The sequence below is a fragment of the Nycticebus coucang genome, chromosome 17, assembly GCF_027406575.1.
Source record: "Nycticebus coucang isolate mNycCou1 chromosome 17, mNycCou1.pri, whole genome shotgun sequence".
Taxonomy (NCBI): domain Eukaryota; kingdom Metazoa; phylum Chordata; class Mammalia; order Primates; family Lorisidae; genus Nycticebus; species Nycticebus coucang.
In genome coordinates this window covers 71,729,072-71,752,632 of record NC_069796.1, presented here as the reverse complement: position 1 = coordinate 71,752,632, position 23,561 = coordinate 71,729,072, and the positions used below count along the sequence as shown (strand labels likewise).

The following is a 23,561-nucleotide window of genomic DNA, read 5'->3' as shown; positions in this document are numbered from 1 at the left end:
CAGATCCCCCCTCCGTGTGATGGGAGGCAGTGGAGGGTTTCAGAGGCTGAACGTGCTGAGGAGTGCTTATAAAACATGAGACCAGAGCTTTTTCTGTAATAATAAGAAAGCTTCTTGCCTGGCATGTTTACTGAGACTGGTTCTTAGGAGAACCCTCTGGGGCTGGCCGGGGCTTTGGTGGTTTGCTAGTTGAAGATAAGCAGATTATGAGTTCTGCCAAGTCCCCTCCCACCCCGACTCCAGACAGCAAGCCTAAAATGGTGGTTTTCAAGTTCCAAATGAGTATATTTTGAATGTCTTGGGGGGTGAGGGTGATGTAGGGGGAATGAAAAATGAACAGAAAAGGATAAAGGATCACTGCTAAAGGATAAGTCAGCGCTATCCCCACTAATACGCTGCACATCCCAGCAGCCCCTCTTCGCAGAGCCCTTCCGACAGAAGCGGTAACGGGGCCAGGCAGGGAAAGGCAGGGACAACACATTCCCCACTGGGTGACCGAATTCCCAGGGAATTCTTAGCCGAGCATCAAAGCCAGTGTCTTCCACTAGCCACACAAGGGCAGGGCCAGCTCCGCCTGTCTACTGCTGCAGCCCTTGGACACATGGCACGCAGTAGGTGACAAATAAATGTTGGCTGCTTGCAATGTTACGGCCTGCCTCTGGCAGAATGATGTATCTACCTAAAGACAGGGTTTCTTTCAAGGAATGTTAACCCTCTCACAGGAAATTTCTGTGAACAGGTAGAAGCCGTTGAAAGCTGTAAGTCCTGATCTATTTTCAACCAGATTTTCCCTTAAGTACTAAAAGTGTGCATTCCCAGTTAGAAGGGTCTCTCATAGTTTTATGACATCTGGCCACTTCTGCCTTTTATTTAACGTGTGTTCCTTGCTGGGGTTGTGTACACAGCTGTAAATCCGCAACAACTCAACACAGCGGTGCAGCTGTTAAACCTCCCAAGGGGCTGCCTGCCCCGGGTCACACCTGGCCTGCAAGGGCCAGCCTAACAGGGAGAGTTACATCCTCATTGCTGAGGAATGGCTAAAGAAAAGCACACTTTCTAAAACAAGAAAGAAAGAAAGAAAAACAACTGTGGTGTGAAGCTTTGAAACAGCCTACACAACAAGCAGTATCTTCATTTGCCCTCTGCTTAGAGATTCTTTCCCTCTTCTAAAGGGAAACTTTACCTCCTTAACTCATCCTCCAAGAATCACCATGGGGAGCCTCTCCTCCAGGAAGCTGCCCTAAAATCCTCACAGCTTAGAAGGGATGGCTTACTTTTAAGCTTCCAGACCTCCTGCATCTGCCCCTCCAGTAATAATAATAGCTAATTTTTGTGGAGAATGTTACACAAGGAACGGGAGCAAATCCCGCAAGTGATGATATGGCAGCAGCTCCACGAAACATACAAGAGCATGGTGCTAGCAGAATGAATCTAGTTTAGCCCTCTCTCGTCCCACGGAGAGTTGTGCTTGGGCAGGACACAGCTGGACGCAGTGTGAGTTGTGTCCCCAGGAGAGCTACCCCAGACCTCCACTACCTACATCATATTTATAAAAGGATGGGAGGAGAGAGGAATCACTTGATCAAGTAGGAAGATCCTGAGCTTTGCAATCTAGATTAGAGTCTCAATGACCAGCTATTCCTCCGTTTGTGGATCAGTATTGGTAGCAGCCAGCTTCCTTGCCACTCCCTGGAGAGCCCCCTTGTTGCTAGGCTACCTGCCAGTGAGCTGGAAGGTAGACCAGTTAGATTGATTGATTGATCTCCATGGGGTGCTTACTATTTGCTCGGCATTATCTCATTCATTCTCACAACAACCTGATGAGGTATAGCCCTCATTTTCTGGATGTTGAAACTGAATCTAGAGAGATTCATCCACAAACACTTCAGCTACTTCATAGCAGAGATAAGAGTCAAAGCCAGGCCAGGATGGCTGTAGAGTATCAGTTCTTATTCTCTGCCCTGTACCACATCTCACAGCCCTGTTGCCATTATTTCTTACCGTGTCGTGTCCCCAACCCCTTAAAGGTAGAGCTGATGCTTTTCATTTCTGCATCTCCACTATGGACCAACTTTCGATGAGCATTTGTTGAGCTCACAAATGCATTGATTTTATATTCCATCTTCCACAAGGTCCTGCCCTCATCATTCTGCCTTTTGATACAACCCAAGAGAAGGGAAGAAGGTAATGCTCTGAAGACCCAGGGAGCCATAGTGTTGACCCCAGAAGAGCCTCAGGGGGCAAAGTCCACAAAATTGATGAGTGTCTCAAGCTATTCCAAGGTGCACAAAAGCTGTACTATGAGAATGCCTGCTTGACCTCTCAGTGCCTTGCTGGTGTGATTTCTTATTTACTTCACATTCCCATCTAATTGTCTTTAGCCAATGGTTTATCAAAAATGTCACTTTTGGCTCCTTGCCTTCCCCAAATCAATAGGAGGGTCTCATGTGGGCTGGCTGTGAAAATATATCACCAAGGAGAGAGGGCACGCTGCAAATGTGTCCAGTCACAGAATGACATCCCAAGCACTAAAGAAGGACAGAACCACATGTAGGGGACGGCTTCTTTCAGAGAATGAGCTGGACACCACACCAGGTAGCAGGGTGACTTGGGCCAGTCTCTTCAGTTCTCTGTTTCTGCTTTCTCATCCCCAAGGTTGGGATAAGAAATGCATCTGCCTCTAAGGGACATCGGGAGTTTGGCCCAGCTCCTGGTAAGCACCCAGCGAATGCTAACTGTTCTCATGGCTATTACTGTTGTTATAAAACCTTGATATATTATAAATCCTTTGGACCAGCAATTCCACCCTAAGAATTCATCACAGGAAATTATTAAAAAATACATGAACACATACCTGCAAGTATATTTACTGTAGAATGATTTATAATGTTGAAAGAGGGGGATTGATTAAAAAAAATCTGTTCAAGGGAATGGACTATTTTGAGTCATTCAAAATGAGTTTGTGGAAAAATATTCAGATTTGGAAAGATGTTCTCCTACATATTGTTAAGCAAATACTCACGGTAAAAAAACAGTATGTATGATATCCTATTTTTGTAAAAATAATAATTGTGTATAAACAGAGATCTATCTAGAAAATATACCAAAAAATGTTAATGTTTTCTACTTTTTCCTATTGTTGCCCCATATTACCTTATGAGAAAAACACAAAGAAAAGTTACCTTTAAAAGTGTTGAAATTTATTTTATTTGTCCAGGGGCTTGTGTCACGAATGCTTTGAAAAACGTAATAATAGTAATAACAGTTGCTAACATTTCTATGTGCCAGCATGATTCTAAGTAATCTATAAAGATTACTTCATTTACATCTTATAAAATTGTTGTAAGTGCATAATATTATTATCTTCATTTTACAGATGAGGCAACTGAGGCACAGAGAAGTTGAGTAACTTGCCCAAGGTCACACAGCTTGGCAGTGCTGGAGGTAGGAATTAAAGGGCAAGCATTCTGAACTGGTCATGATCCTTCTGCCACAAGCTCTCTTGTGTCTGAAACAGCAGCATCAGTGTTGCTTTAAAAATCACAATCAACTCAGGAGGCTGAAGCAAGAGAATCACATGAGCCCAAGAGTTTGAGGTTGCTGTGAGCTATGATGCCACGGCATTCTTCCTAGGGCAACAAAGTGAGACTTTGTCTCAAAAAAAAAAAAGTCACAATGAAACCCCACACTGACTTGATTTATACAGTAGGATCTAGTTACCTAAGAATATTTACAATTAGTAAGAGGCCACTTAAAATGTTTTTTTTTTAATTTTTTTTTTTTTTATTAAATCATAGCTGTGCACATTGATATAATCATGGGGCATCATTCACTAGCTTCACAGACCGTTTACCAAGTTTCACATATACCCTTGTAAGATGCACCGCTGGTGTAATCCCATCAATCCCCCTCCCTCTACCCACCTCCCCCCTCCCTCCCTCCCCTCCCTTTCCCCTTTCCCCCTATTCTTAGGTTGTAACTGAGTTATAGCTTTCATGTGAAAACCCTAAATTAGTTTCATAGTAGGGCTGAGTACATTGGGTACTTTTTCTTCAATTCTTGAGATACTTTACTAAGAAGAATATGTTCCAGCTCCATCCGTGTAAACATGAAAGAGGTAAAGTCTCCATCTTTCTTTAAGGCTGCATAATATTCCATGGTGTACATATACCACAATTTATTAATCCATTCGTGGGTCGATGGGCACTTGGGCTTCTTCCATGACTTAGCTATTATGAATTGGGCTGCAATAAACATTCTTGTACAAATATCTTTGTTATGATGTGATTTTTGGTCTTCTGGGTATATGCCCAGTAGAGGGATTACAGTATTGAATGGCAGATCTATTTTTAGATCTCTAAGTGTTCTCCATATCTCTTTCCAAAAGGAATTGTATTAATTTGCATTCCCACCAGCAGTGCAAAAGTGTTCCCTTTTCTCCATATCCGCGCCAACATCTCTGGTCTTGGGATTTTGTGATATAGGCTAGTTTCACTGGAGTTAGATGGTATCTCAAAGTAGTTTTGATTTGCATTTCTCTGATGATTAAAGATGATGAACATTTTTTCATATGTCTGAAGGCCGCGTGCCTGTCTTCTTCAGAGAAGTTTCTCTTCAAATCCCTTGCCCAGCCTGCGATGGGATCCCTTGTTCTATTCTTGCTAATGCGTTTGAGTTCTCTGTGGATTCTGCAAATATAAGAGACAGAATCATAACCTGCAAATATCTTCTCCCATTCTGTGGGCTGTTTGCTTGCTTTACTTACTGCGTTCTTGGGTGTGCAGAAGCTTTTTAGTTTGATAAAGTCCCAGTAGTGTATTTTTGAAGCTGCTTCAATTGCCTGGGGGATCCTCCTCATAAAATACTCGCCCAGACCAATTTCCCCAAGGGTTTTCCCTGCACTCTCCTCTAGTATTTTTATAGTTTCATGTCTTAAGTTTAAATCTTTAATCCAGGGAGAGTTTATCTTAGTTAATGGTGAAAGGTGTGGGTCCAGTTTCAGTCTTCTACAGGTTGCCAGCCAGTTCACCCAGCACCATTTGTTAAATAGGGAATCTTTTCCCCACTGAATGTTTTTAATTGGCTTGTCAAAGATTAAATAACGGTAAGTAGCTGGATTCATCTCTTGGTTCTCTATTCTGTTCCAGACATCTACTTCTCTGTTTTTGTGCCAGTACCATGCTGTTTTGATCACTATCAATTTGTAGTATAGTCTGAGGTCTGGTAGCGTAATTCCTCCTGCTTTGTTTTTATTTCTGAGTAATGTCTTGGCTATTCGAGGTTTTTTCTAATTCCATATAAAACGAAGTATTGTTTTTTCAAGATCTTTAAAGTATGACAGTGGAGATTTAATAGGGATTGCATTGAAATTATATATTGCTTTGGGTAGTATGGACATTTTAACAATGTTGATTCTTCCCAGCCATGAGCATGGTATGTTTTTCCATTTGTTAATATTTTCAGCTATTTCTTTTCTTAGAGTTTCATAGTTGTCTTTGTAGAGATCTTTCATGTCCTTTGTTGATAAATTCCCAAATATTTCATCTTCTTTGGCACTACTATGAATGGGATAGAACGTGTTGGGTAGTCTTCCTTCTTTTTCTACCTTTTGGAACAGGTTGAGTATTACAGGTACTAATTCCTCTTTAAAAGTTTGGTAGAATTCTGACGTAAAACCATCTGGTCCTGGGCTTTTCTTTTTAGGGAGGTTTTGTATGGTTGATGCTATTTCCGAACTTGATATGGGCCTGTTCAACATTTCCACTTGATTCTGGCTAAGTGTTGGAAGGTGATGTGCTTCCAAGTATCGGTCAATTTCCTTCAGATTTTCATATTTCTGAGAATAAAGTTTCTTGTAATATTCATTAAGCATTTTTTGGATTTCTGAGTAGTCTGTTGTTATTTCGTCTTTGTTGTTTCTGATTGATGAGATTAGAGATTTTACTCTTTTTTTCCTGATTAGGTTGGCCAGAGGTTTATCTATTTTATTGACCTTTTCGAAAAACCAGCTTTTTGATTTATTGATCTGTTGTATTATTCTTTTGTTTTCAATTTCATTTAATTCTGCTCTAATTTTGGTTATTTCTTTTCTTCTACTGGGTTTGGGGTTGGAATGTTCTTCCTTTTCCAGTTGCTTGAGATGTCCCATTAAGTTGTTAACTTCCTCTCTTTCCGTTCTCTTGAGGAAGGCTTGCAGTGCTATAAATTTCCCTCTTAGAACTGCCTTTGTGGTGTCCAAGAGGTTCTGATAGTTCCTGTCTTCATTGTTGTTTTGTTCCAAAAAGTTGGTGATTTCTTTCTTAATCTCATCTCTGACCCAGCTATCATTCAGCATAAGGTTATTTAACTTCCATGTTTATGTACGAGTATGCAGATTCCTGTTGTCACTCAGCTCAAGTTTTATTCCATGGTGGTCCGAGAAGATTCATGGAATAATTTCTATTCCTTTAAATTTACTGAGGTTAGACGTGTGACCTAAGATGTGATCCATTTTGGAGTAAGTTCCATGGGCTGACGAGAAGTATGTGTATTCAGTTTTGTTGGGATGAAATGTTCTGTAGATGTCTGCTAAATCCAAATGTTGGATGGTTAGGTTTAAATCTAAGATTTCTTTGCTCAGCTTCTTGCTGGAGGATGGATCCAACACTGACAAAGGAGTGTTGAAATCTCCAACTATTATGGAGCTGGAGGAAATCAAGTTGCTCATGTCTGTTAGTGTTTCTCTTATAAATTGAGGTGCATTCTGGTTGGGTGCATAGATATTAATAATTGAGACCTCATCATAGTGAGTATTACCCTTAACAAATATGAAGTGACCATTCTTGTCCTTCTTTACTTTTGTTGGTATAAAGCCTATTGTATCTGCAAATAAAATTGCAACACCTGCTTTTTTCTGATTACCATTTGCCTGAAATATGGACGACCATCCTTTCACCCTGAGTCTGTATTTGTCTTTTAAGTTAAGATGTGACTCTTGTATGCAACAAATATCTGGCCTGAGTTTTTGTATCCAGTCAGCTAACCTATGCCTCTTTAGAGGATAGTTTAAGCCATTCACATTAATGGAGAATATTGATAAGTCTGGTGAAGTTTTGGGTATCGAGTTTTTCAAAAGTCCAGTGGGCATTTTTAATCCTTTCACCAGTGTTGAAATTGGAGTTTGATCCAAAGTTTCTGAGTAAGTTTACTTGTGTGGTATAGGATTGGGTTGGTCATTATGGAGGACAGGTCTGAGAATATCCTGAAGAGCTGATTTGGTTATGGCAAATTTCTTCAACATATGAATGTCATTGAAGTATTTAATTTCTCCATCATAAATGAAACTCAGTTTAGCTGGATACAGGATCCGGGGTTGAAAGTTATTTTGCATTAGGAGATTAAAAGTTGGTGATCACCCTCTTCTAGCTTGAAAACTTTTAGCAGAGAGATCTGCAGTCATTCTAATATTCTTCCAGGCCACTTTCAATGAATACACTAAACGAACGGGAAAATGTTTGGCTAGGATTTTATCTTGAAACTCTAGTTATGGGAAGTTTATTATAATGCTTATTTAGGAACTTTATATTTGCAACTATGCTGTAGTTGTTAGAATGAACCCTGGGTTTTCATACTCGCGCAGAAACGTGACACCAAACATTTCATTCTATCTCAGCTTCATCGATTGCAAAACACATCCTGTTTTCAGAGATGTCAAAAGATGAGTATTCTGTGCATCTTAGAATCGATGAAATACACAAGGACAACACAACATCACTTCAGTCTGACTGGCCAACATAATCAGAAAGGACATTTCTGCAAGCATATTGAGAGTCTCCATCAAATGCCCCGATCTCTTTTTATGTTTTTATAATCACCCTCTTCGAAGTGTAGATCTTATCGCCTTCTTCATTTCTTGTTTCGGTGTTTAACTGTGCTACCTCACCCAGATCTACATTTACGGAGGTTTTCCTCTGACATATTCAAGAACATCTCCACACCCTGTTCACCAACTTGATAAAATTCCTGGTTTTGGCATTGTACTCCTTGAACGATCACTTTTACATTGCACAGTAGATGATTCTAGAAATGACCGCGCATCAGAGAGGAGGAGGAAGAGGGTGTCTGATGGCTATGCCCTGTAGACACCTGCTGTGTGACCCTAACGTCACCTCAGTTCTTCCATCTGTAAAGGGGGGTGCTACTCAGGGTAACTATGTCATAGGGTGCTGTGAGGATGAAATAAGCCGATGCCTGCGAAACGTCAGTCCCCGGTGTGGTGCAGCCCCCACTTAGTGCTGGCTATTATTATGAGTGGGCACAGACACTTGTGTTAAAAGGAGAAGAATCTCTCAGAGGAGGACATTTTTTTTTTAAATTAATATGAGTGTACAAATTTTTAGATTATACTGTTCTCACTTCCAGGGTAAAGTTCCAGTTGTAAAAGAGCTCCTCACCCAGGGGGTACGTTATATGCCCTTGCAAGGTGGAGAACATTTTTATAGGTGATCAGATGGATGTTTTATGAATATTATTATCTTATGACAATACTTGCTTCCCTACAAACTGTCCTGATGATACCACAGCACTCTTTCCAAAGAAACAGAGAGAAAACCTGTCTCAGAAAAAAAAAAATTAAAAATAGTTATCTGAAAAAGAAAAAAAAAATTATGTGTATTTTACAACAATTAAATTTATTTTTAAAATTCTTTAAGAACAAACAACCCCATCCCCCCAAAAAACCCCAAAGTGTCCTTATTGAGAGGGGCTTCAAGGAACATTTTAGAAGCCATTAATTTTTGTGAAGGTCTTGGAATAGAGCTTTTCCTATTATCTCTGAGCAAGATTTGAACTTTTGTAACTGTGGTTTATTAGGAAGCTTGAGGATTTGTTCTGAGCTTGCTTTGAATTCAGGCTGATGTGTGTCTGCTCAGATAAAGTGATTTGAGCAGATGCACAGGGGTGGGGGGTGGGGAGCCCTGGTCAACTACCTGCCGAGCAGAGCAGAGGCACCTGAGTCAGGTGGGAAAAGTAGGAGTTGAATTCCAAATGCATGTGGAACACGTCCCGTGATGGGAGCTCCTTTTTCTTTTTTTTAAATAGAGTTTTAAAGCTTGGGTGTAATTCTTCTACTTTCATATCTAAGATAAGGGATGTGAGTAGTTAGATATTTAAGGTAATTTAATCTTGAAACAAATTATTGCCTCTCACTCCTCTTTCAGGCTTGTGGATCAGTTTAATTGAGGAGGACCCACAGCCTGTGAGGGGAACTGTTAAAGAAAATACTCTTGCTATTTGTGGCTACTTATACAGACTCATTATGATTTTTCTCAAAAAGCAACAGGGTACATTTTTCACAAATGCAACAGGGTACATAAAGAAAAGGAAACTTGAGGGCGGCGCCTGTGGCTCAAGGAGTAGGGCTGATGGCCTCATATACCGGGGGTGGCGGGTTCAAGCCTGACCCCAGACAAAACTGAAAAAAAAAAAAAAAAAAGAAATGGAAACTGGAGAGTGATTGAGATGACAGTCTCATAATCTACATCCTCCTAATGCTTGTTTCACTTGACCAGACTCAACCTGGTCAGAGATTAATTTTTAAAAAATGGAAAGAGAGATTATAAAAATCAAGAGATGGTAAATGGTAACAAATACTCATATTTCAATCATTCAAGGGAATGAATGTTAAGATTTTGTTATATTTATCTCTAGTATGTGTGTATTTGTGCATGGGCTGGAGGTGGGTGTGTCTACTTTACTTTTAATATTTTATTACAGATAAATATAAATACTTTTAAAACCTAATTTCCAGTCCTATTCTCCTTGCCTATCCCTAGAGGTGACTACCCCCTGAGTTCAATGTCCCTCTCTCTCTCCATCTGGGTTAATATCCACACGCATGTATTTACACATGTGATATACACAGACATACATGCACAGAACGCACATATACAGAGATTAACATTTAAATAGTAAAGTGGATTTGAACTATATATTTATGCTAAGAAAGCTGTCACTTTTTTTTTTTTTTTTTTTTTGTGGTTTTTGGCCGGGGCTGGGTTTGAACCCGCCACCTCCGGCATATGGGACTGGCGCCCTACTCACTGAGCCACAGGCGCTGCCCGAAAGCTGTCACTTTTATATGTTTTATATATAGGGTTCTACATAAGATTTCACTTGAGAATAAAGGTTCATTGTTTAGAAAATTTGCAAACTCCTAGATCATAGCCCTTCTTTTTTTTTAAATTTTTTTTTATTGTTGGGGATTCATTGAGGGTACAAGAAACCAGGTTACACTGATTGCATTTGTTAGGTAAAGTCTCTCTTATAATTGTGATAAGTACTTTTTTTTTTGAGACAGAGTCTCACTACGTCACCCTCAGTAGAGTGCTGTGGCGTCACAGCTCACAGCAACCTCAAACTCCTGGGCTCCAGTGATTCTCTTGCCTCAGCCTCCCAAGTAGCTGGGACTACAGGCGCCTACCACAACTCTGGCTATTTTCTTGTTGCAGTTGTCATTGTTGGTTAGCTGACCCAGGCTGGACTCAAACCCGCCAGCCTCGGTGTATGTGGCTGACACCCTACCTTTTTTTTTGTTTGTTTTTGACACACAGTCTCACTAGGTCACCCTTGAGAGAGTGCCATGGCGTCACAGCTCAGAGCAACGTCAAACTCCTGGGCTTAAGCAATTCTCTTGCCTCAGCCTCCCAAGTAGCTGGGACTACAGGTGCCTGCCACAACACCCGGCTATTTTTTGTTGTTGTTATTGTAGTTGTCATTGTTGTTTAGCAGGCCTGGGCTGGGTTTGAACTCACCAGCCCCGGTGTATGTGGCCGGCACCCTACCCATGGAGCATGGGTGCCAAGCCGGATCTCAGCACTTCTAAGACTCTACTCAGTCTAAGTATGGGATTTGATGCTGCCCTTTTTAACTCATCCCTGTCTTCTCTGGTTCTTTCTCTCCGAGTTCATGAATTTAAGCTTTGTCCTTCTTGAAAAACATCCACACTGTCCTCCTGTGCATGGCCTGCACACCATCTTTTTTGTCCAACTCTAGCGTCCCACGAGATTTCTCCTCACTTGGCTCAGGAGCTGCCCAGGTGGTGTCCTTGGTGTAGATGGCAGTTTTGTCTCTTGCTAGGATGCCATTAATTAATCAGAAGGGGTCTCCCGAGAAAGTCCTTTCCCAAAACACTTTCAGGCCAGTATAGAAGAGGCCAGGCAAGTTTCTCCTGGTTTCCCAAAATCTTTCTTAAAACCCCAAACTCTTTTGGAAAGGAAGATTTTTTTTTTTTAATGAGACATCTTCTTAGGCATGTCTGCAGAGTGCAATGTGATATTCTCTGTAAGCTGACAGCCAAACCCTGGCACCCCTCCACACGAAGCAGGAGGCCCAGGCCAGCCTACCTGACTGGGGAATGGGTTCCAGTAAGGTAGAGAGACAGGTGACAGCCAGGTGACAGAGCAAGTGTCTTCAGGACAGTAGGGCACCACATCCCGGGAACCTGGTTAATCCCACCTCTAATGGAAACCACTTGGGCAAGAAAGAAGGGAACAAGAGAAGGGAGAGTTCATTTTCAAATAAGGGATAAAGTTGAGCTGGCAAAAACTAATACCACTAATCACCATCTATAAATCTGCTTTTAAAACATGTCATTAGGGGAATGTTGCTGAGGAGGACAAATAGAAATGTTTGCTCAGCTCATTTTATCTTGGTCCCAATCTGCCACATTTGTATTTATTTATTCAGTATGATCATGGGGCAATTTGTGGTCTTTTATTTATTTATTTTTTTCGCAGTTTTTAGCCGGGGCTGGACTTGAACCCGCCACCTCTGGTATATGGGGCCGGCACCCTACTCCCTTGAGCCACAGGCGCCACCCCAATTTGTGGTCTTTTAAATAGCTCCCTTCTATTGGTTAATGAGTTTAATGTTCGGATAATTTCACTTCCCATCCTATAGATATCTCTCACTGTATAGCACCAGGGGCTGACGCGTCGACTGGCATTCATCCCTTGTACCTCCCTTTAGTCGACCCACTGGGCAGTAAACCCATTCTATGCTTCGACGTTGCCTCTGGAAGTTACTGGGCTCATGGCTCCAACAGTCTGAATGATGAAATAGGCATTTTTAATATTCGCTAAACAGGATTGTGAAGGTGAAATCCTGGCAGGGCTCCCAAGTGGTTACTGCGTCTTGTCTCAGGTTAATCATGTACCTAATTTGCCGATTATTGACTTACTCTCACAAAGGATTTTACTTGGCCTGACATATCTGTAGCCATCAGTGATGAACTGTCAAGCAAACTTGCTCATTGCCTTAACCCCCCAAGGTCCTGACTTCGGCAACTGCCTTTGAGATTTCCTTTCATCCCTAGCACTGTAGCCAGGCCAGATTATTATTTTATTTCTTTGGTCTGATCTGTTCCCTTTCTAGAACTAAGGTTGAGCAAATCTGACAGTTTGTAGGATTTCAGATACTTGGCAAGATGCAGCAGGTTTCTGCTTTACATCCACCATCCCCACAAGAATTTGAGTTTGTGGGTTAAGAATGGCTTAGATTGATTCTTATTTTCCTGCCTGTGTCTCTAAAAATGCAGCGCAAGGTGCCAAAAATGCTGCCTTGAAAACCAATATAGCGTCTATCTCTCAGACTGACAAAGCTCAAAAAGGGACAATGTCCACTTTATGCAGGAGTTCGAGTAAATAAAACAAGGACTTATCACACTGCTGCTGGTGGGTAGGCGTGTAACCGGCACACACTTGCAGAAGGACAGTTTAGAAATGTGAATTAAACCCACAAGGGTTAATTTTTAGGAAAAAAATTACGATGCACACAAAGACGTGAATTTTATGTTGAATCATTATAGCTTTTCATGGATCTTTCTGGTGTTCTTCGTTCCAGGGACATCATCAGGTTGTACTTCACCCTCCACTGAATTTAGGATGTGACTTGCTTTTGTGGATATAAGAAAGGCTGAAGGGATATGTGTCACTCCCAAGCAGAATTCCTTAGGGACTGGTACACAGTTCTCCACCTTCTCCTTTCTTTGTTCCCAATAAGGGAAGCTCCATAGGTCTGTGTCCTTGAAGAAGGTGGACATTGACCAAAGTCCTCATTCACCCGAGATGGACATGGGCAGTAGGTCTTCCCAACCTCAGTCCTGTTGACATCTGGAACCAGGGAATTCTTTGTTGGGGTTGTCCTGGGTGATGTAGTGTGCTTAGCTGCATCTCAGGACTACACCTAGTTATTAGATTCTAGTTACGACCTCCTCCTAGTTGTGACAACCCAAAATTTTTCCAGGTAGGCATTGTGAAATGTTCCCATGCCCCCAGTGCGGGAGTGGCGGCAGAGCAGAATCAGCCCTGTTTGACTACCACTGATGATCAACAAGAAACAATCTTCGCTTTTTAGAGCCACTAAGATTCCGAGGGGTATGTATGTGTGCGGCTTTTCTTTCTTTCTTTCTTTTTTTTTTTTTTACAGCAGTGGTTATCTTTTATTATGGCAAAAAACAGTATATAAACCATTTAACAAAAAGAGACTGCTTCAAATTATGAGCACTTTGACTTTCTTCCTTTGGTTTCTCTGTTTCTAATTTTTGTCTTTTGCAATGAAATGTAGTTTGTTCTTTCATAAAAAGAAAAAAACAAGAAAATTAATTCTAATTTAAAAAACCTGTAATAGCACAATTGTCTATGCTAAATACAGGATTTGCGCGGGCTACACAGAATTTCTAAGAATAACGAAACATATACTATAATGTAATATCTTATATACATATAATATCTTTCTGTATTTTTCTCCTGTGCTTCACTTTACATAGCTTCCTATCCTGCCTTTGCTGTTGGGGAATCACAACATAGAGAGGCAGGTAACACAGGTAGAAGGGAAATTGGAGCTAAAGAGAAGTTAAGGGACATGGTCAAGGTCACTTGGTTAGTGTGGGGCAGGGCTTAGATCCTGGACTTTCTTTCCTGCGTCATGTTCACTCTATATTTCTGTAACAAGCCAGTTTCAAAAAGCCAACTGGGACAAACTCTGATTCTTGGGAAATTTAAGCAAGTAAGAAAGGATTCTCCTCTGTATTTAATATCCTTGGACAAGGATACTAAACCATGTAGGCTCTTGGTCAGAGCATAGTACTCAATAAAATTTAAACAACCATTTCATGCAACACAGCCAATAGAATTTCACATCCCTCCTGGCTCCCCACCTCTCCGTCTTTCTCTTCTTCCAGCTCAGATGAGTCACCTTGGCTAGACTGCCAATCCCCACAGAGCTTATGTTCCTTGATAGGATATACCGATAGAAATGAGAAATTCTATAATGGTTCGAGACATGAGTTAGTCATCTATCCCTGCGAAGAGCTAAGCACGGTCTCCTTGAGGAAATGTAGCTCGTCAAATGGACACGGATGCATGTAATGACAGCGAGTGAAAGGGAGACTGTGTAGGGAGGCCTTTTCTTTCTTCCCTCCTCTTTTTAAGCAGCACCCCTGTATTGTGCCTGTCTTGAGCATTTGTAAGCGTCTGCATGGGGCCTAGCTTACCTGACCCTCTAGCACACACTGAACTCCCACGCTGGCAGCTGGACCGAAACCTCAGCACTCATCACCAGCCCATGCCTATTCATTTTTCTTCCCTTGAAATGTGTGATGAGGCTGTCCCTGGAGTGTAGCTATTTAGAGAGGATGATCACTAGAACAATCACAGGCAAGGCAGGAGATGGACAGTGCAGTGTGGCCACAAAAGAAGAAAAGACACTGTCATTGAGGATTTGAGTTCTGAATGTCAGGACAGCAGGGAAACCGGGTAGAGGATGTCTCTGCCTGCTGTCCATGATCACTCAGTGACAGCGAAGTATCAACTTGACTTGACAGCAATTGCGCTTTTCCATGACTATCTGCTCAGAGCGTGCAAGGGAAGAGGGGCTAACAGTGCTTGGAACAATGTGGAGGAGTATTTCTGTAGCAAAGCTCCTTGCTTCCAACTGGCCGAGAGGAAAGTTGTGCTCAGTTGTGTCCAGAGGCATGTTCACACTTACTTAAATAATGCCAAGAAGCAGATTTCACTACTGTAAATTTGTCATTATGCTATAGTAGAGTCAGTAGAGCCTGAAGGTCAAGGAGGTCACCTAACTGTTCATACTTCCTAGAGCAGCAGGCTGCCTCCCGGCCAGAAGCTACAGAAATGCCTGGGGACTCATTTCAGCTGAACTCCTCTCTTTCTCTTGGTGAGAATCTCTGGGAAGAGCAGATGTGATTTCTGTATTAGGAGATCTGCTTGGTCAAGGGCTATGTTAACTCATCTCTAGATAATCAGTACCCAAGCCAATAAATATTTTTCTGGACGGATGGATAGAGGACTTATTGATTACCACATTACATATTGGTCCCTACAGCATGGGCTGTGTATGGTAATAAAAACCTACATAGCTCTCTCTCTGCTCAAAAAAGAAATAGTCCTTTTCGTCTTTATATTGATCATTTTAGGCTGTCAAGATGGGATTGCTAATAAGTTTCATCTGGAGAGCCAACACTGGTCGATTGGTAGTGGCTGCCTTGAGAGTTAGGTCCGAGATATGTGTGCACTGGGCTCAGTAAGGAAAAGTGCTGCCATTGATTAGCCATGTCTGCCACGAGCCAAAGACCAGGAAACGGTGGCCTGACTACCTTGCATTCGCCAATGGATTTTAAAGCTTTAAATTCTTCCAATTGAATTTTCTAGATGAATACCTTTCCAACACATTTCAAAGTCAGCTTTGACCGGAGAGGTGTGCGTTTCCCCACCATTGGTGTTTTTTGCTAATGTACTTTGTAGTTTTGCTGGATTTGAGGGCAAATGAGGCAGGAAAACTCCTCTTGGTTTCTCGCAGGATATTCAGTGCTTTTTGGAAAAGAAAATCTAGCTTGGTAGGTGTTATTCACCCCAACTGGTATGTATCACAAAACTTCTATCCGGACAAATGAAAGGAAAGGTGAGAGGAAAAATGGTGAGACCCACACAGTAATTCAATCTCTTCGTTCCCAGCACTGGGAGTGATCTCACTTTCAGGGTGGCACGGGCTTCCCAAGGAACTCAGGACAGGGAAGCCACAGAGAATTAGCTGCTGAATTTTGGCTCACATCACTCTTTTCTTTTTTTTTTTTTTTTTCTTTTTGGCCGGGGCTGGGTTTGAACCCACCACCTCCGGCATATGGGACCGGCGCCCTACTCCTTGAGCCACAGGAGTCACCCTCACGTCACTCTTTTCATAGATAGCAAGATGTCACCTTTTGAACAAATTAACCTCATAACCAGAATGCCTGAACGAAAGATATCCAATGACCAGCCTCCAGGTCTAGCAAAGCTTCATCAGGTAGTGATATTATCTTTTTTTTTTTTTGAAATAAAATTCATATGACATAATTTTCATAATTTTACAATGTAGTAGTTTTAGAATATTCACTACATTGTGCAAACTATCCCAGCCATCTAATTTCAGAACATTTTTGACCACTCTCAGCCCACCCTAAGAAAAAAAATAAAACCATAGCAGGGCAGCACCTGTGGCTCAAAGGAGTAGGGTGCCGGCCCCATATGCCAGAGGTGGCGGGTTCAAACCCAGCCCCGGCCAAAAACTGCAAAATAAGTAAATAAATAAATAAGCCATTGCAATTATTTCTGATTCCCAATTTTTGGCAACCGTTAATCTACTTTGCTTCTCTGTGGATGTGTCTGTTTCTCTGTTCTGGACAATTCATAAGCAGATTTCACTACTGTAAACCTGTCATTATGCCTTAGTAGAATCAGTAGAGCCTGAAGGTCAAGGAGATCCCCTAACAGGGTTCGTGATACATCTGATACACACAGGGGGTCATGCAACACGTGGCCTTTTGCATCCGGCTTCCTTCATGAAGTACAGTGTGTTTTCAAAGGTCATCCATGTTGTGGGACATAGCACTAACTCATTCCTTTCTATGTCTGCATGATACTCCATCCTGTGTGTTACATTTTGTTTACCCATTTGTCAGCTGGATGTTTGCATCATTTCCACTTTTTGGCTATTATGAATAATGCCACAATGATTGGTGTTTATGGTTTTATAAGAAAATAATGTTTTCAGTTCTCTTTGGGTATATACCTAGGAGTGGAATTGTTAGGCCATATGGTAATTCTATGTTTAAATTTTTGAAACATTGTCAAACTCTTTTCCAAAGTGGCTGTGCATTTAACACGCGCTCCAGCAATGTACAGGGTCCTAATTTCTCCACATTCTTGCCAACGATGTTTATTGTTCATCCTTTAATTGTAGACCTCTTATGGGGTGTAAAATGGTATACACATATTTTTAAACACTTGGTTATATCAAACATAGTCATACCTGGGCATGAGATGGTGGAAGTCCCCTTCGTATGTAAACACCAAACAGAGCGTCCTTCCCGAGGGAGATGTTGAACTTCAAGAACTGGGGCTGACTGATGTGAATCTGTGACCTCCAAAACACTCCCGGTGGGACTTCTTGAGTCACCCGCCGACCCACTTCTGCTTCACCACTGTCTATGCTGCTGTTTTTCAATGACCAGGGCACTAGGAAACAAGAATAGACACCAAGTCAGTGACATTTGTATACATTAGTTGTTGCTATAGTTCTGTTTAAATACATGCCAGGCTTTTTCTTTTGTTTTAATACTAAGATTAAACTTATGGCAAGTTTTTTTTTCAGTCACAGCCAAAACATTTAGATTTTAAATATCAAAGCTATAAATTCATAGTCCAGGGTATCTGAAATCTTGGCACAAGCCTTTCTAAAAATTCTATGGTTATTCTTTACTAATCAAATATGTAGATCTGTATAGCTACTAACCTCCCCAAATGTGACTGTGATGTAAAAGTTATCAGCAAAGGAGGGGAGGGTGACGTTAATTTGGCACCAAATTTAATTCTTGTAGCCTTTCATTATTTCCAGACACAAACAAGTCCAATGTACTCTAATGTACTCTGAGATTCTGAACGAAAATCAGCCCAGAATACATAAAGCAACTTAGTAGAAAATGAGAACTTGATCTCAGGCAGACCTAATATTGGATTAGGTCCTTCCTTGATTAGAGGGAGGGGACTGAGAGCCATGGAGAGGGAGGGGACTAAGAGCCACTGTTTTTCTCAATGACATTAATACATCTCTGCTATGTAATTCAATATTGCTTATGTTGAAAATATCATTTGCCAGAGGGATGGAGGGAGGTGGGTGGGGCCTTAGTGTGTGTCACACTTCATGGGGGCAAGACATGATTGCAAGAGGGACTTTACCTAACAATTGCAACCAGTGTAACTGGCTTATTGTACCCTCAATGAATCCCCAACAATAAAAAAAAAAAAAAAAAAAAGAAAATATCATTTGCCCATGCTCAGCATCCTTTAGAACTTTAAAAATAGGAGTTTCAGAAATGCCTAGTTTTAGAGAGGGTTTCTTAATAACAATGAATGAGTCAGTGCTTCCTACATTTCCAAGAGCAGTTTCTTTCTCAACCATTCTTGCAACCACTCTTAAGGAAAAACTGAGAGTTACTAGCAGTTGCCCAAGGAAAACAAGCTAATCAATCTCTCAGAGCTTCATTTTCCTTATCTCTAAAATGAGCAACAAGCCTAGTTGGAAACTTGTTGATAAAGGTCATTTGTGATTCCTCAAATGGATTCTGAAGTCAGCAAGAAATATAAAATCACATCTTATCATCCTCCTATCTTTTTAGAAACTTCTGAACCGAGTCATCCCAGGCATAGAAAGAACTGAAGTCCTTCCTGTTTTGAGGGTCTTTTCACTTCTGGGGCCACGGATCCCTTTGGCAACCCTGTAGACCTGAAAACTACTTCAGCCCCAGGGGCAAAGGATGGGAAAGAAGCTCCCCTCTGCATTCTGCAAAGGACAGACTTTTCTGAGAATATTTGTCCATATTTGTCCACCATCCATTGCAAAGAGTTGGAACAGTCAGGAGAGTTTACAGGATTCTGAAGACTGGCATGAACAGTGAGTGAAACTCTGACTCAGCAAGGCTGGCTCTGCTGCTACTTAGCAGCCACAACAAGATCCGCAAGTGATCTTGGTCCCAGTTTTCCCATCTCTAAAACAGAGAGGTGACGTTTTTGGGTCTCTGAAGGCCTTCTGTGCCTTACAGAAGATAACCACAGAGTGACTTGAGGATATAAACACCCTCCCCACACTTAAAACATGTGAGATGAGTGATTTTTATTTAGCTCAATGGTGGATCAAATCAAAAGTTGGCAGGGGCTTAAAATAATGCAAAAGAAACATGCATTCTTAAGAAGAATCCTTTAACACCTAGGATAAGAAAACCAGGGAATGGGCTCTTAAGGGAAGTTTGGAAGCCTCCCTCACATAACATCTTTAAAAAGAAAATAAGCAACTGGAAGTCCTAAGCTGATCAGACCATTAGATGAGGACTAGATGGTTTGCTTGTCTGACATTCTGAATCTTTTTATGTGGTGCCTAGCATATCCAAGGGACACTGAATACTTACCCACAGGGGGAGAAGATAGCACACTGTGTAGCATCAGAGATCCTGGGCTGAAAATGACTTGGTTCAAATCCTAGCTTTGATACTTACTAATGTACCAACTCACTGTGTCTCCATTTCCTCACATGCATAATTGGGACACTATTATTTATTTCATAGAGTTGTTATGAGGTTTTAATGAGTTAATTCATGCAAAGCTCTTAGAATAACCTCTGGCACAAAAGTATTATTAGTAGCACCTGTAAGGTCCTGTGCCTATAAATCAAGTGCTGTGTATTTGGGGGGTTTGGTGAAATTATGGCATGTCCAGGGAGAAACATTTGTTACCTCAAGTTGATAAGAGGTTCTGATTGCTATATAGGAGAAACTAATTTTACTTTAAAATGCTGCTTTTGATAGGCTTCCCCAACCAGATAAGGCCTTTTGGGGAAGGATAATAACAAAAAGGACCCAATAAGAAAGCGATGTAATAAAAAAAAAAAAGCCCCCTGGGGAAGAAAGTTTGGTGGCCTTTGATGGAGACCAAAAGCAGCCTCAGCAATCATAGTGTGGCAACAAGTTAACGAAATGCATTAAAAATAAAAAAGAACTTTAAAGACATGATTCATCTTTAAACTTAATAAGATGGGTGTTCTTTTGTATCTGTTGGGCTTTCAGAGGTTGCTGGGTTAATGACAGGATCTGAACAAGAGGCAGGGAATCAGCACCCCCGCGTGCTCTAATCTACAGTGGAAACCTAAATGGATTTTGATAATGTCAAGCCAAATGCAGATGTGGGCGACGGGCAGGGACGCTGCCTCTGGAGAGTGGCTACTCTGGAGGAATTCAGATCAGCAGCCTCAAAGCTCAGTTCTTGTGGGAGTGGGATCAACTTCGGGACACTGACATCTTTAGTAAATTAGTTGCTACTACCAGTGAGGACAGGCCACTTTCGCAGCAGCCACACTGCCCTCTAGGGTTTTAGATGTGCCCCTTTTCATATCCCATCCACTAAATAAGACAGTGACCCCGGATGACTCCCTCTTTTGGGGGTCAGAACTGGGTTCAAATCCTGCCTCTGGTTCTTCCAGGCCGTGTGACCGCCAACAATGTGCTTAACATCTCTGGGCCTCCAGTCTGCTTTCGTAAAGTGAGAAAAAAATAATACGAACTCCCTCATGTGAGTAACAAGTGGAAATACATAATGAAGCGCTTAGCACAGGGCCTGGCACAAAACATTAATGGTAAAATAACTGCTAGCTTATTACATGGAATGAAATAGAAGAATGGAAAGCTACACAGGAAAGCACCTGGATTTCTTTTTAGACTATAGAATTTTCTAAAAGACAGAAAAATGGTGTGTGTACAGGTAATAACTATGAAGGCCTATACGTGCATGCACATGTGTATACAAGGTCTGACAATGAAGTTCGTAAACTCATCCTAGAAAAAGTGCCACATAGTTCATTGCTGAATATCACTACAGCCACTGTATGGCTAAGAGGTGTACTTCAAAGGTGACATTCAGCAATGAGGTACGTAGCACTTTTTCTAGGATGAGTGTGCGAACTTATTGTCAGACCTCATCTATCTCTCCTTCTCTCGAGAATCTAATTCTTCTGGAATAGACTTAACTTTGGGGAAAAGCTTAAAGTTGGGAGCAGAGCCTGGTTCTGTACCCTCACCCTGAAGCTTTCCTTCCCGTTACTGATTATCCACAGGCAGATAAACAGTTGCTTCTCTCTTTTGATAGCATTTACACTTTACTGTAGCCTTCAGCACCTGCTGTTAGGTACAGTAATTGCTTTTGCACGACTTCCTAAGTCTCTCACTAGACAGTGGGCTCCCTGAGGTCAGGCAGAGCCACAGACTCATTTCTGAGTTTGCTAAGCTTTGCGCTTGGTGATCAAGCATGATTTATATAAATGCTTATTGAACTGGATCAAACTCTACCAGCCCATCTGGTGGGGTATTTTAACCAAAACCCCAGTGATGACTGGACAAAGTGAGAAGCTTAAGGATGACGTACTGTGAAAACTTGCACATCAACTGAACGTTTGTTTTTTAAATAAAATAACCTTTGTAAAGCACTGTGTGAAATTTAATATTTAAAGGACCTTCCTTGTGGATCTTTTTGAAGAGTCACAAGTAAATGCTTAATTTATCTTTTGTGTAAAATCTTATAAGTAAACAAACAAATAAACCAGGTAGAATTCAACGGAAAAGCCCTTAGATTAACTTAGATTAAGAACTAAAAGCCAGGAGTCTTCATCCTAATATTTAATGACCTTGGAACATTCACGGAAGGAAGGGGTGTAAACAAACCATTCTCTTGAACTGCTACTGTTGTTACCAAGCGACTGGCTGGTTGTAGGCAGGCCTAGCTCTCAAAGTCTCAATGCCGTAAGGTATATAAGAGTGGTTGGGAACCAAAGACATCTTAAGTGGCATTTCACCCTAGCACACTGTGGCCTAAGAATGGGGTGGAAGGGTCATCTCTGGGTTTACACTGAGTGTGTGTGTGGGTGGCGGGCGTCTATAGGAGGGAGCAGGGGTTGTGGGGAAGCAGTTAGGTTTGGTTAATTTACAGGTGACTTCACTTTTAACCAACTTGATTTCTTTAATATAAGAAATCCTAATAGCCAGGCGTAGTGGCGGGCGCCTATAGTCCCAGCTGCTCGGGAGGCTGAGGCGAGAGAACCGCGGAAGCCCAAGAGCTGGAGGTTGCTGTGAGCCGTGTGACGCCACGGCACTCTACCCTCCGGTGGTACAGTGAGACTCTGTCTCTACAAAAAAAAAAAAAAGAAAAAAAGAAATCCATCCTGTTAAATAGCTAATGACTATTTTCCAGCTAAATCCTCCAGGTGTGTAACTGAATTATGCTTTTGCAGGGAGGGTTTTCCATTCTTCCCCATATATGATACCTGTGTGATACCCAATTGTGCATCACTGAACAATGGGGATACATTCTGAGAAATGCATCCTCAGGTGGCTACTTCGTCATTGCGCAAACATCACAGAGTGCACTTCCATAAACCAAGATGGCATCGCCTGCTACACCCCGGGGCTATCTGTGTGGCCAGTTGCTCCTGGGCTGCAAATCTGTTCGGAATGTTACTGTCCTGAGTACTGTAGGCAACTGTAACACAATGGTGAGCCTTTGTGTACCTAAGCTATCTAAATATGGAAAAAGTACGGTAAGAATAGTTTACAAAAGATAAAACATGATGCGCCAGCACAGGACCCTTACTAGGAACGGAGCTTGCAGGATGGGCAGTTAGTTGCCCTAGGTGAGGCCGTGAGTGAGTGGGAAGGCCTAGGGCATTACCGTGCACTCCTGTAGACTTTGTAAACACTGTACACTTAGGCTACGTTAAATTTAATTTTTAAAAAAGTAACTGTGCTACAATGGGATGACAGCTATGTCACTAGGTGATAGGAATTTTTCAGCTCCATTACAGTCTCACGGGACCCCCATCGTACATCGTCAATTGTTGACGGAAACACCACTACGCAGTGCACGGTTACACTTAATTTGCAGACTTCACTCAAACTTGTCCATTTTGCTGCTAATATTCCTTATAATCCTTCAAAAGAGATTTTTCTATATACTTTTAAAAGATCTTGAGGATGAGTATGTATAACTCCTGTAATTTTAAAAACAATGAAGAAGAGGAAAATTTGCAAATACTGTCTCCAAAGATATACAAAGAAAGGAGACTTTTGCAAACTGCTTTAGCCAGTGTGGAACTCTATTTGTGGAGGTCAAGTGCCTGGTCAAAGAATAGCATCAAAGCCAGGCTGAGTCCCCTGGGTGAGAGCTTGAACCTGGTCTCCCTGCAGCCATCTCTGCTATTCTAGGACCACCAAAATGCCTGGTCCTAACATGACACCAGGAGGGGCAGACCGCAAGGACACAAAGCGATTACGGTTTTTATCTTTACCTTACAGGTTGGGTATCCTCATATTGGGAGGTGCTGAGATCTCAAGGAGACAATAGTGCCCAGTAGAGCTGGTCAGTCCTGGGTTTGAATCTCAGCTCTGATAACTAATAGCTGTGTGGTTTTGGCTTACTCGCTGCCCCTCTCTG

At 41.6% G+C, this 23,561-nt stretch overlaps 1 protein-coding gene across 12 annotated transcripts in view; it reads right to left on the bottom strand.

Moving 5' to 3' along the window:
* The window catches only part of TENM2 (teneurin transmembrane protein 2), a 1,234,499-nt gene that overhangs the window by 182,321 nt on the left and 1,028,617 nt on the right, over positions 1-23,561 (bottom strand). For all 12 annotated transcript variants that reach the window (XM_053567520.1, XM_053567521.1, XM_053567522.1 and 9 more), the window contains one exon: positions 17,344-17,549. In XM_053567520.1, coding sequence (XP_053423495.1) covers positions 17,344-17,549 — 206 coding nt within the window. The remainder of the gene's footprint in view (positions 1-17,343; positions 17,550-23,561) is intronic.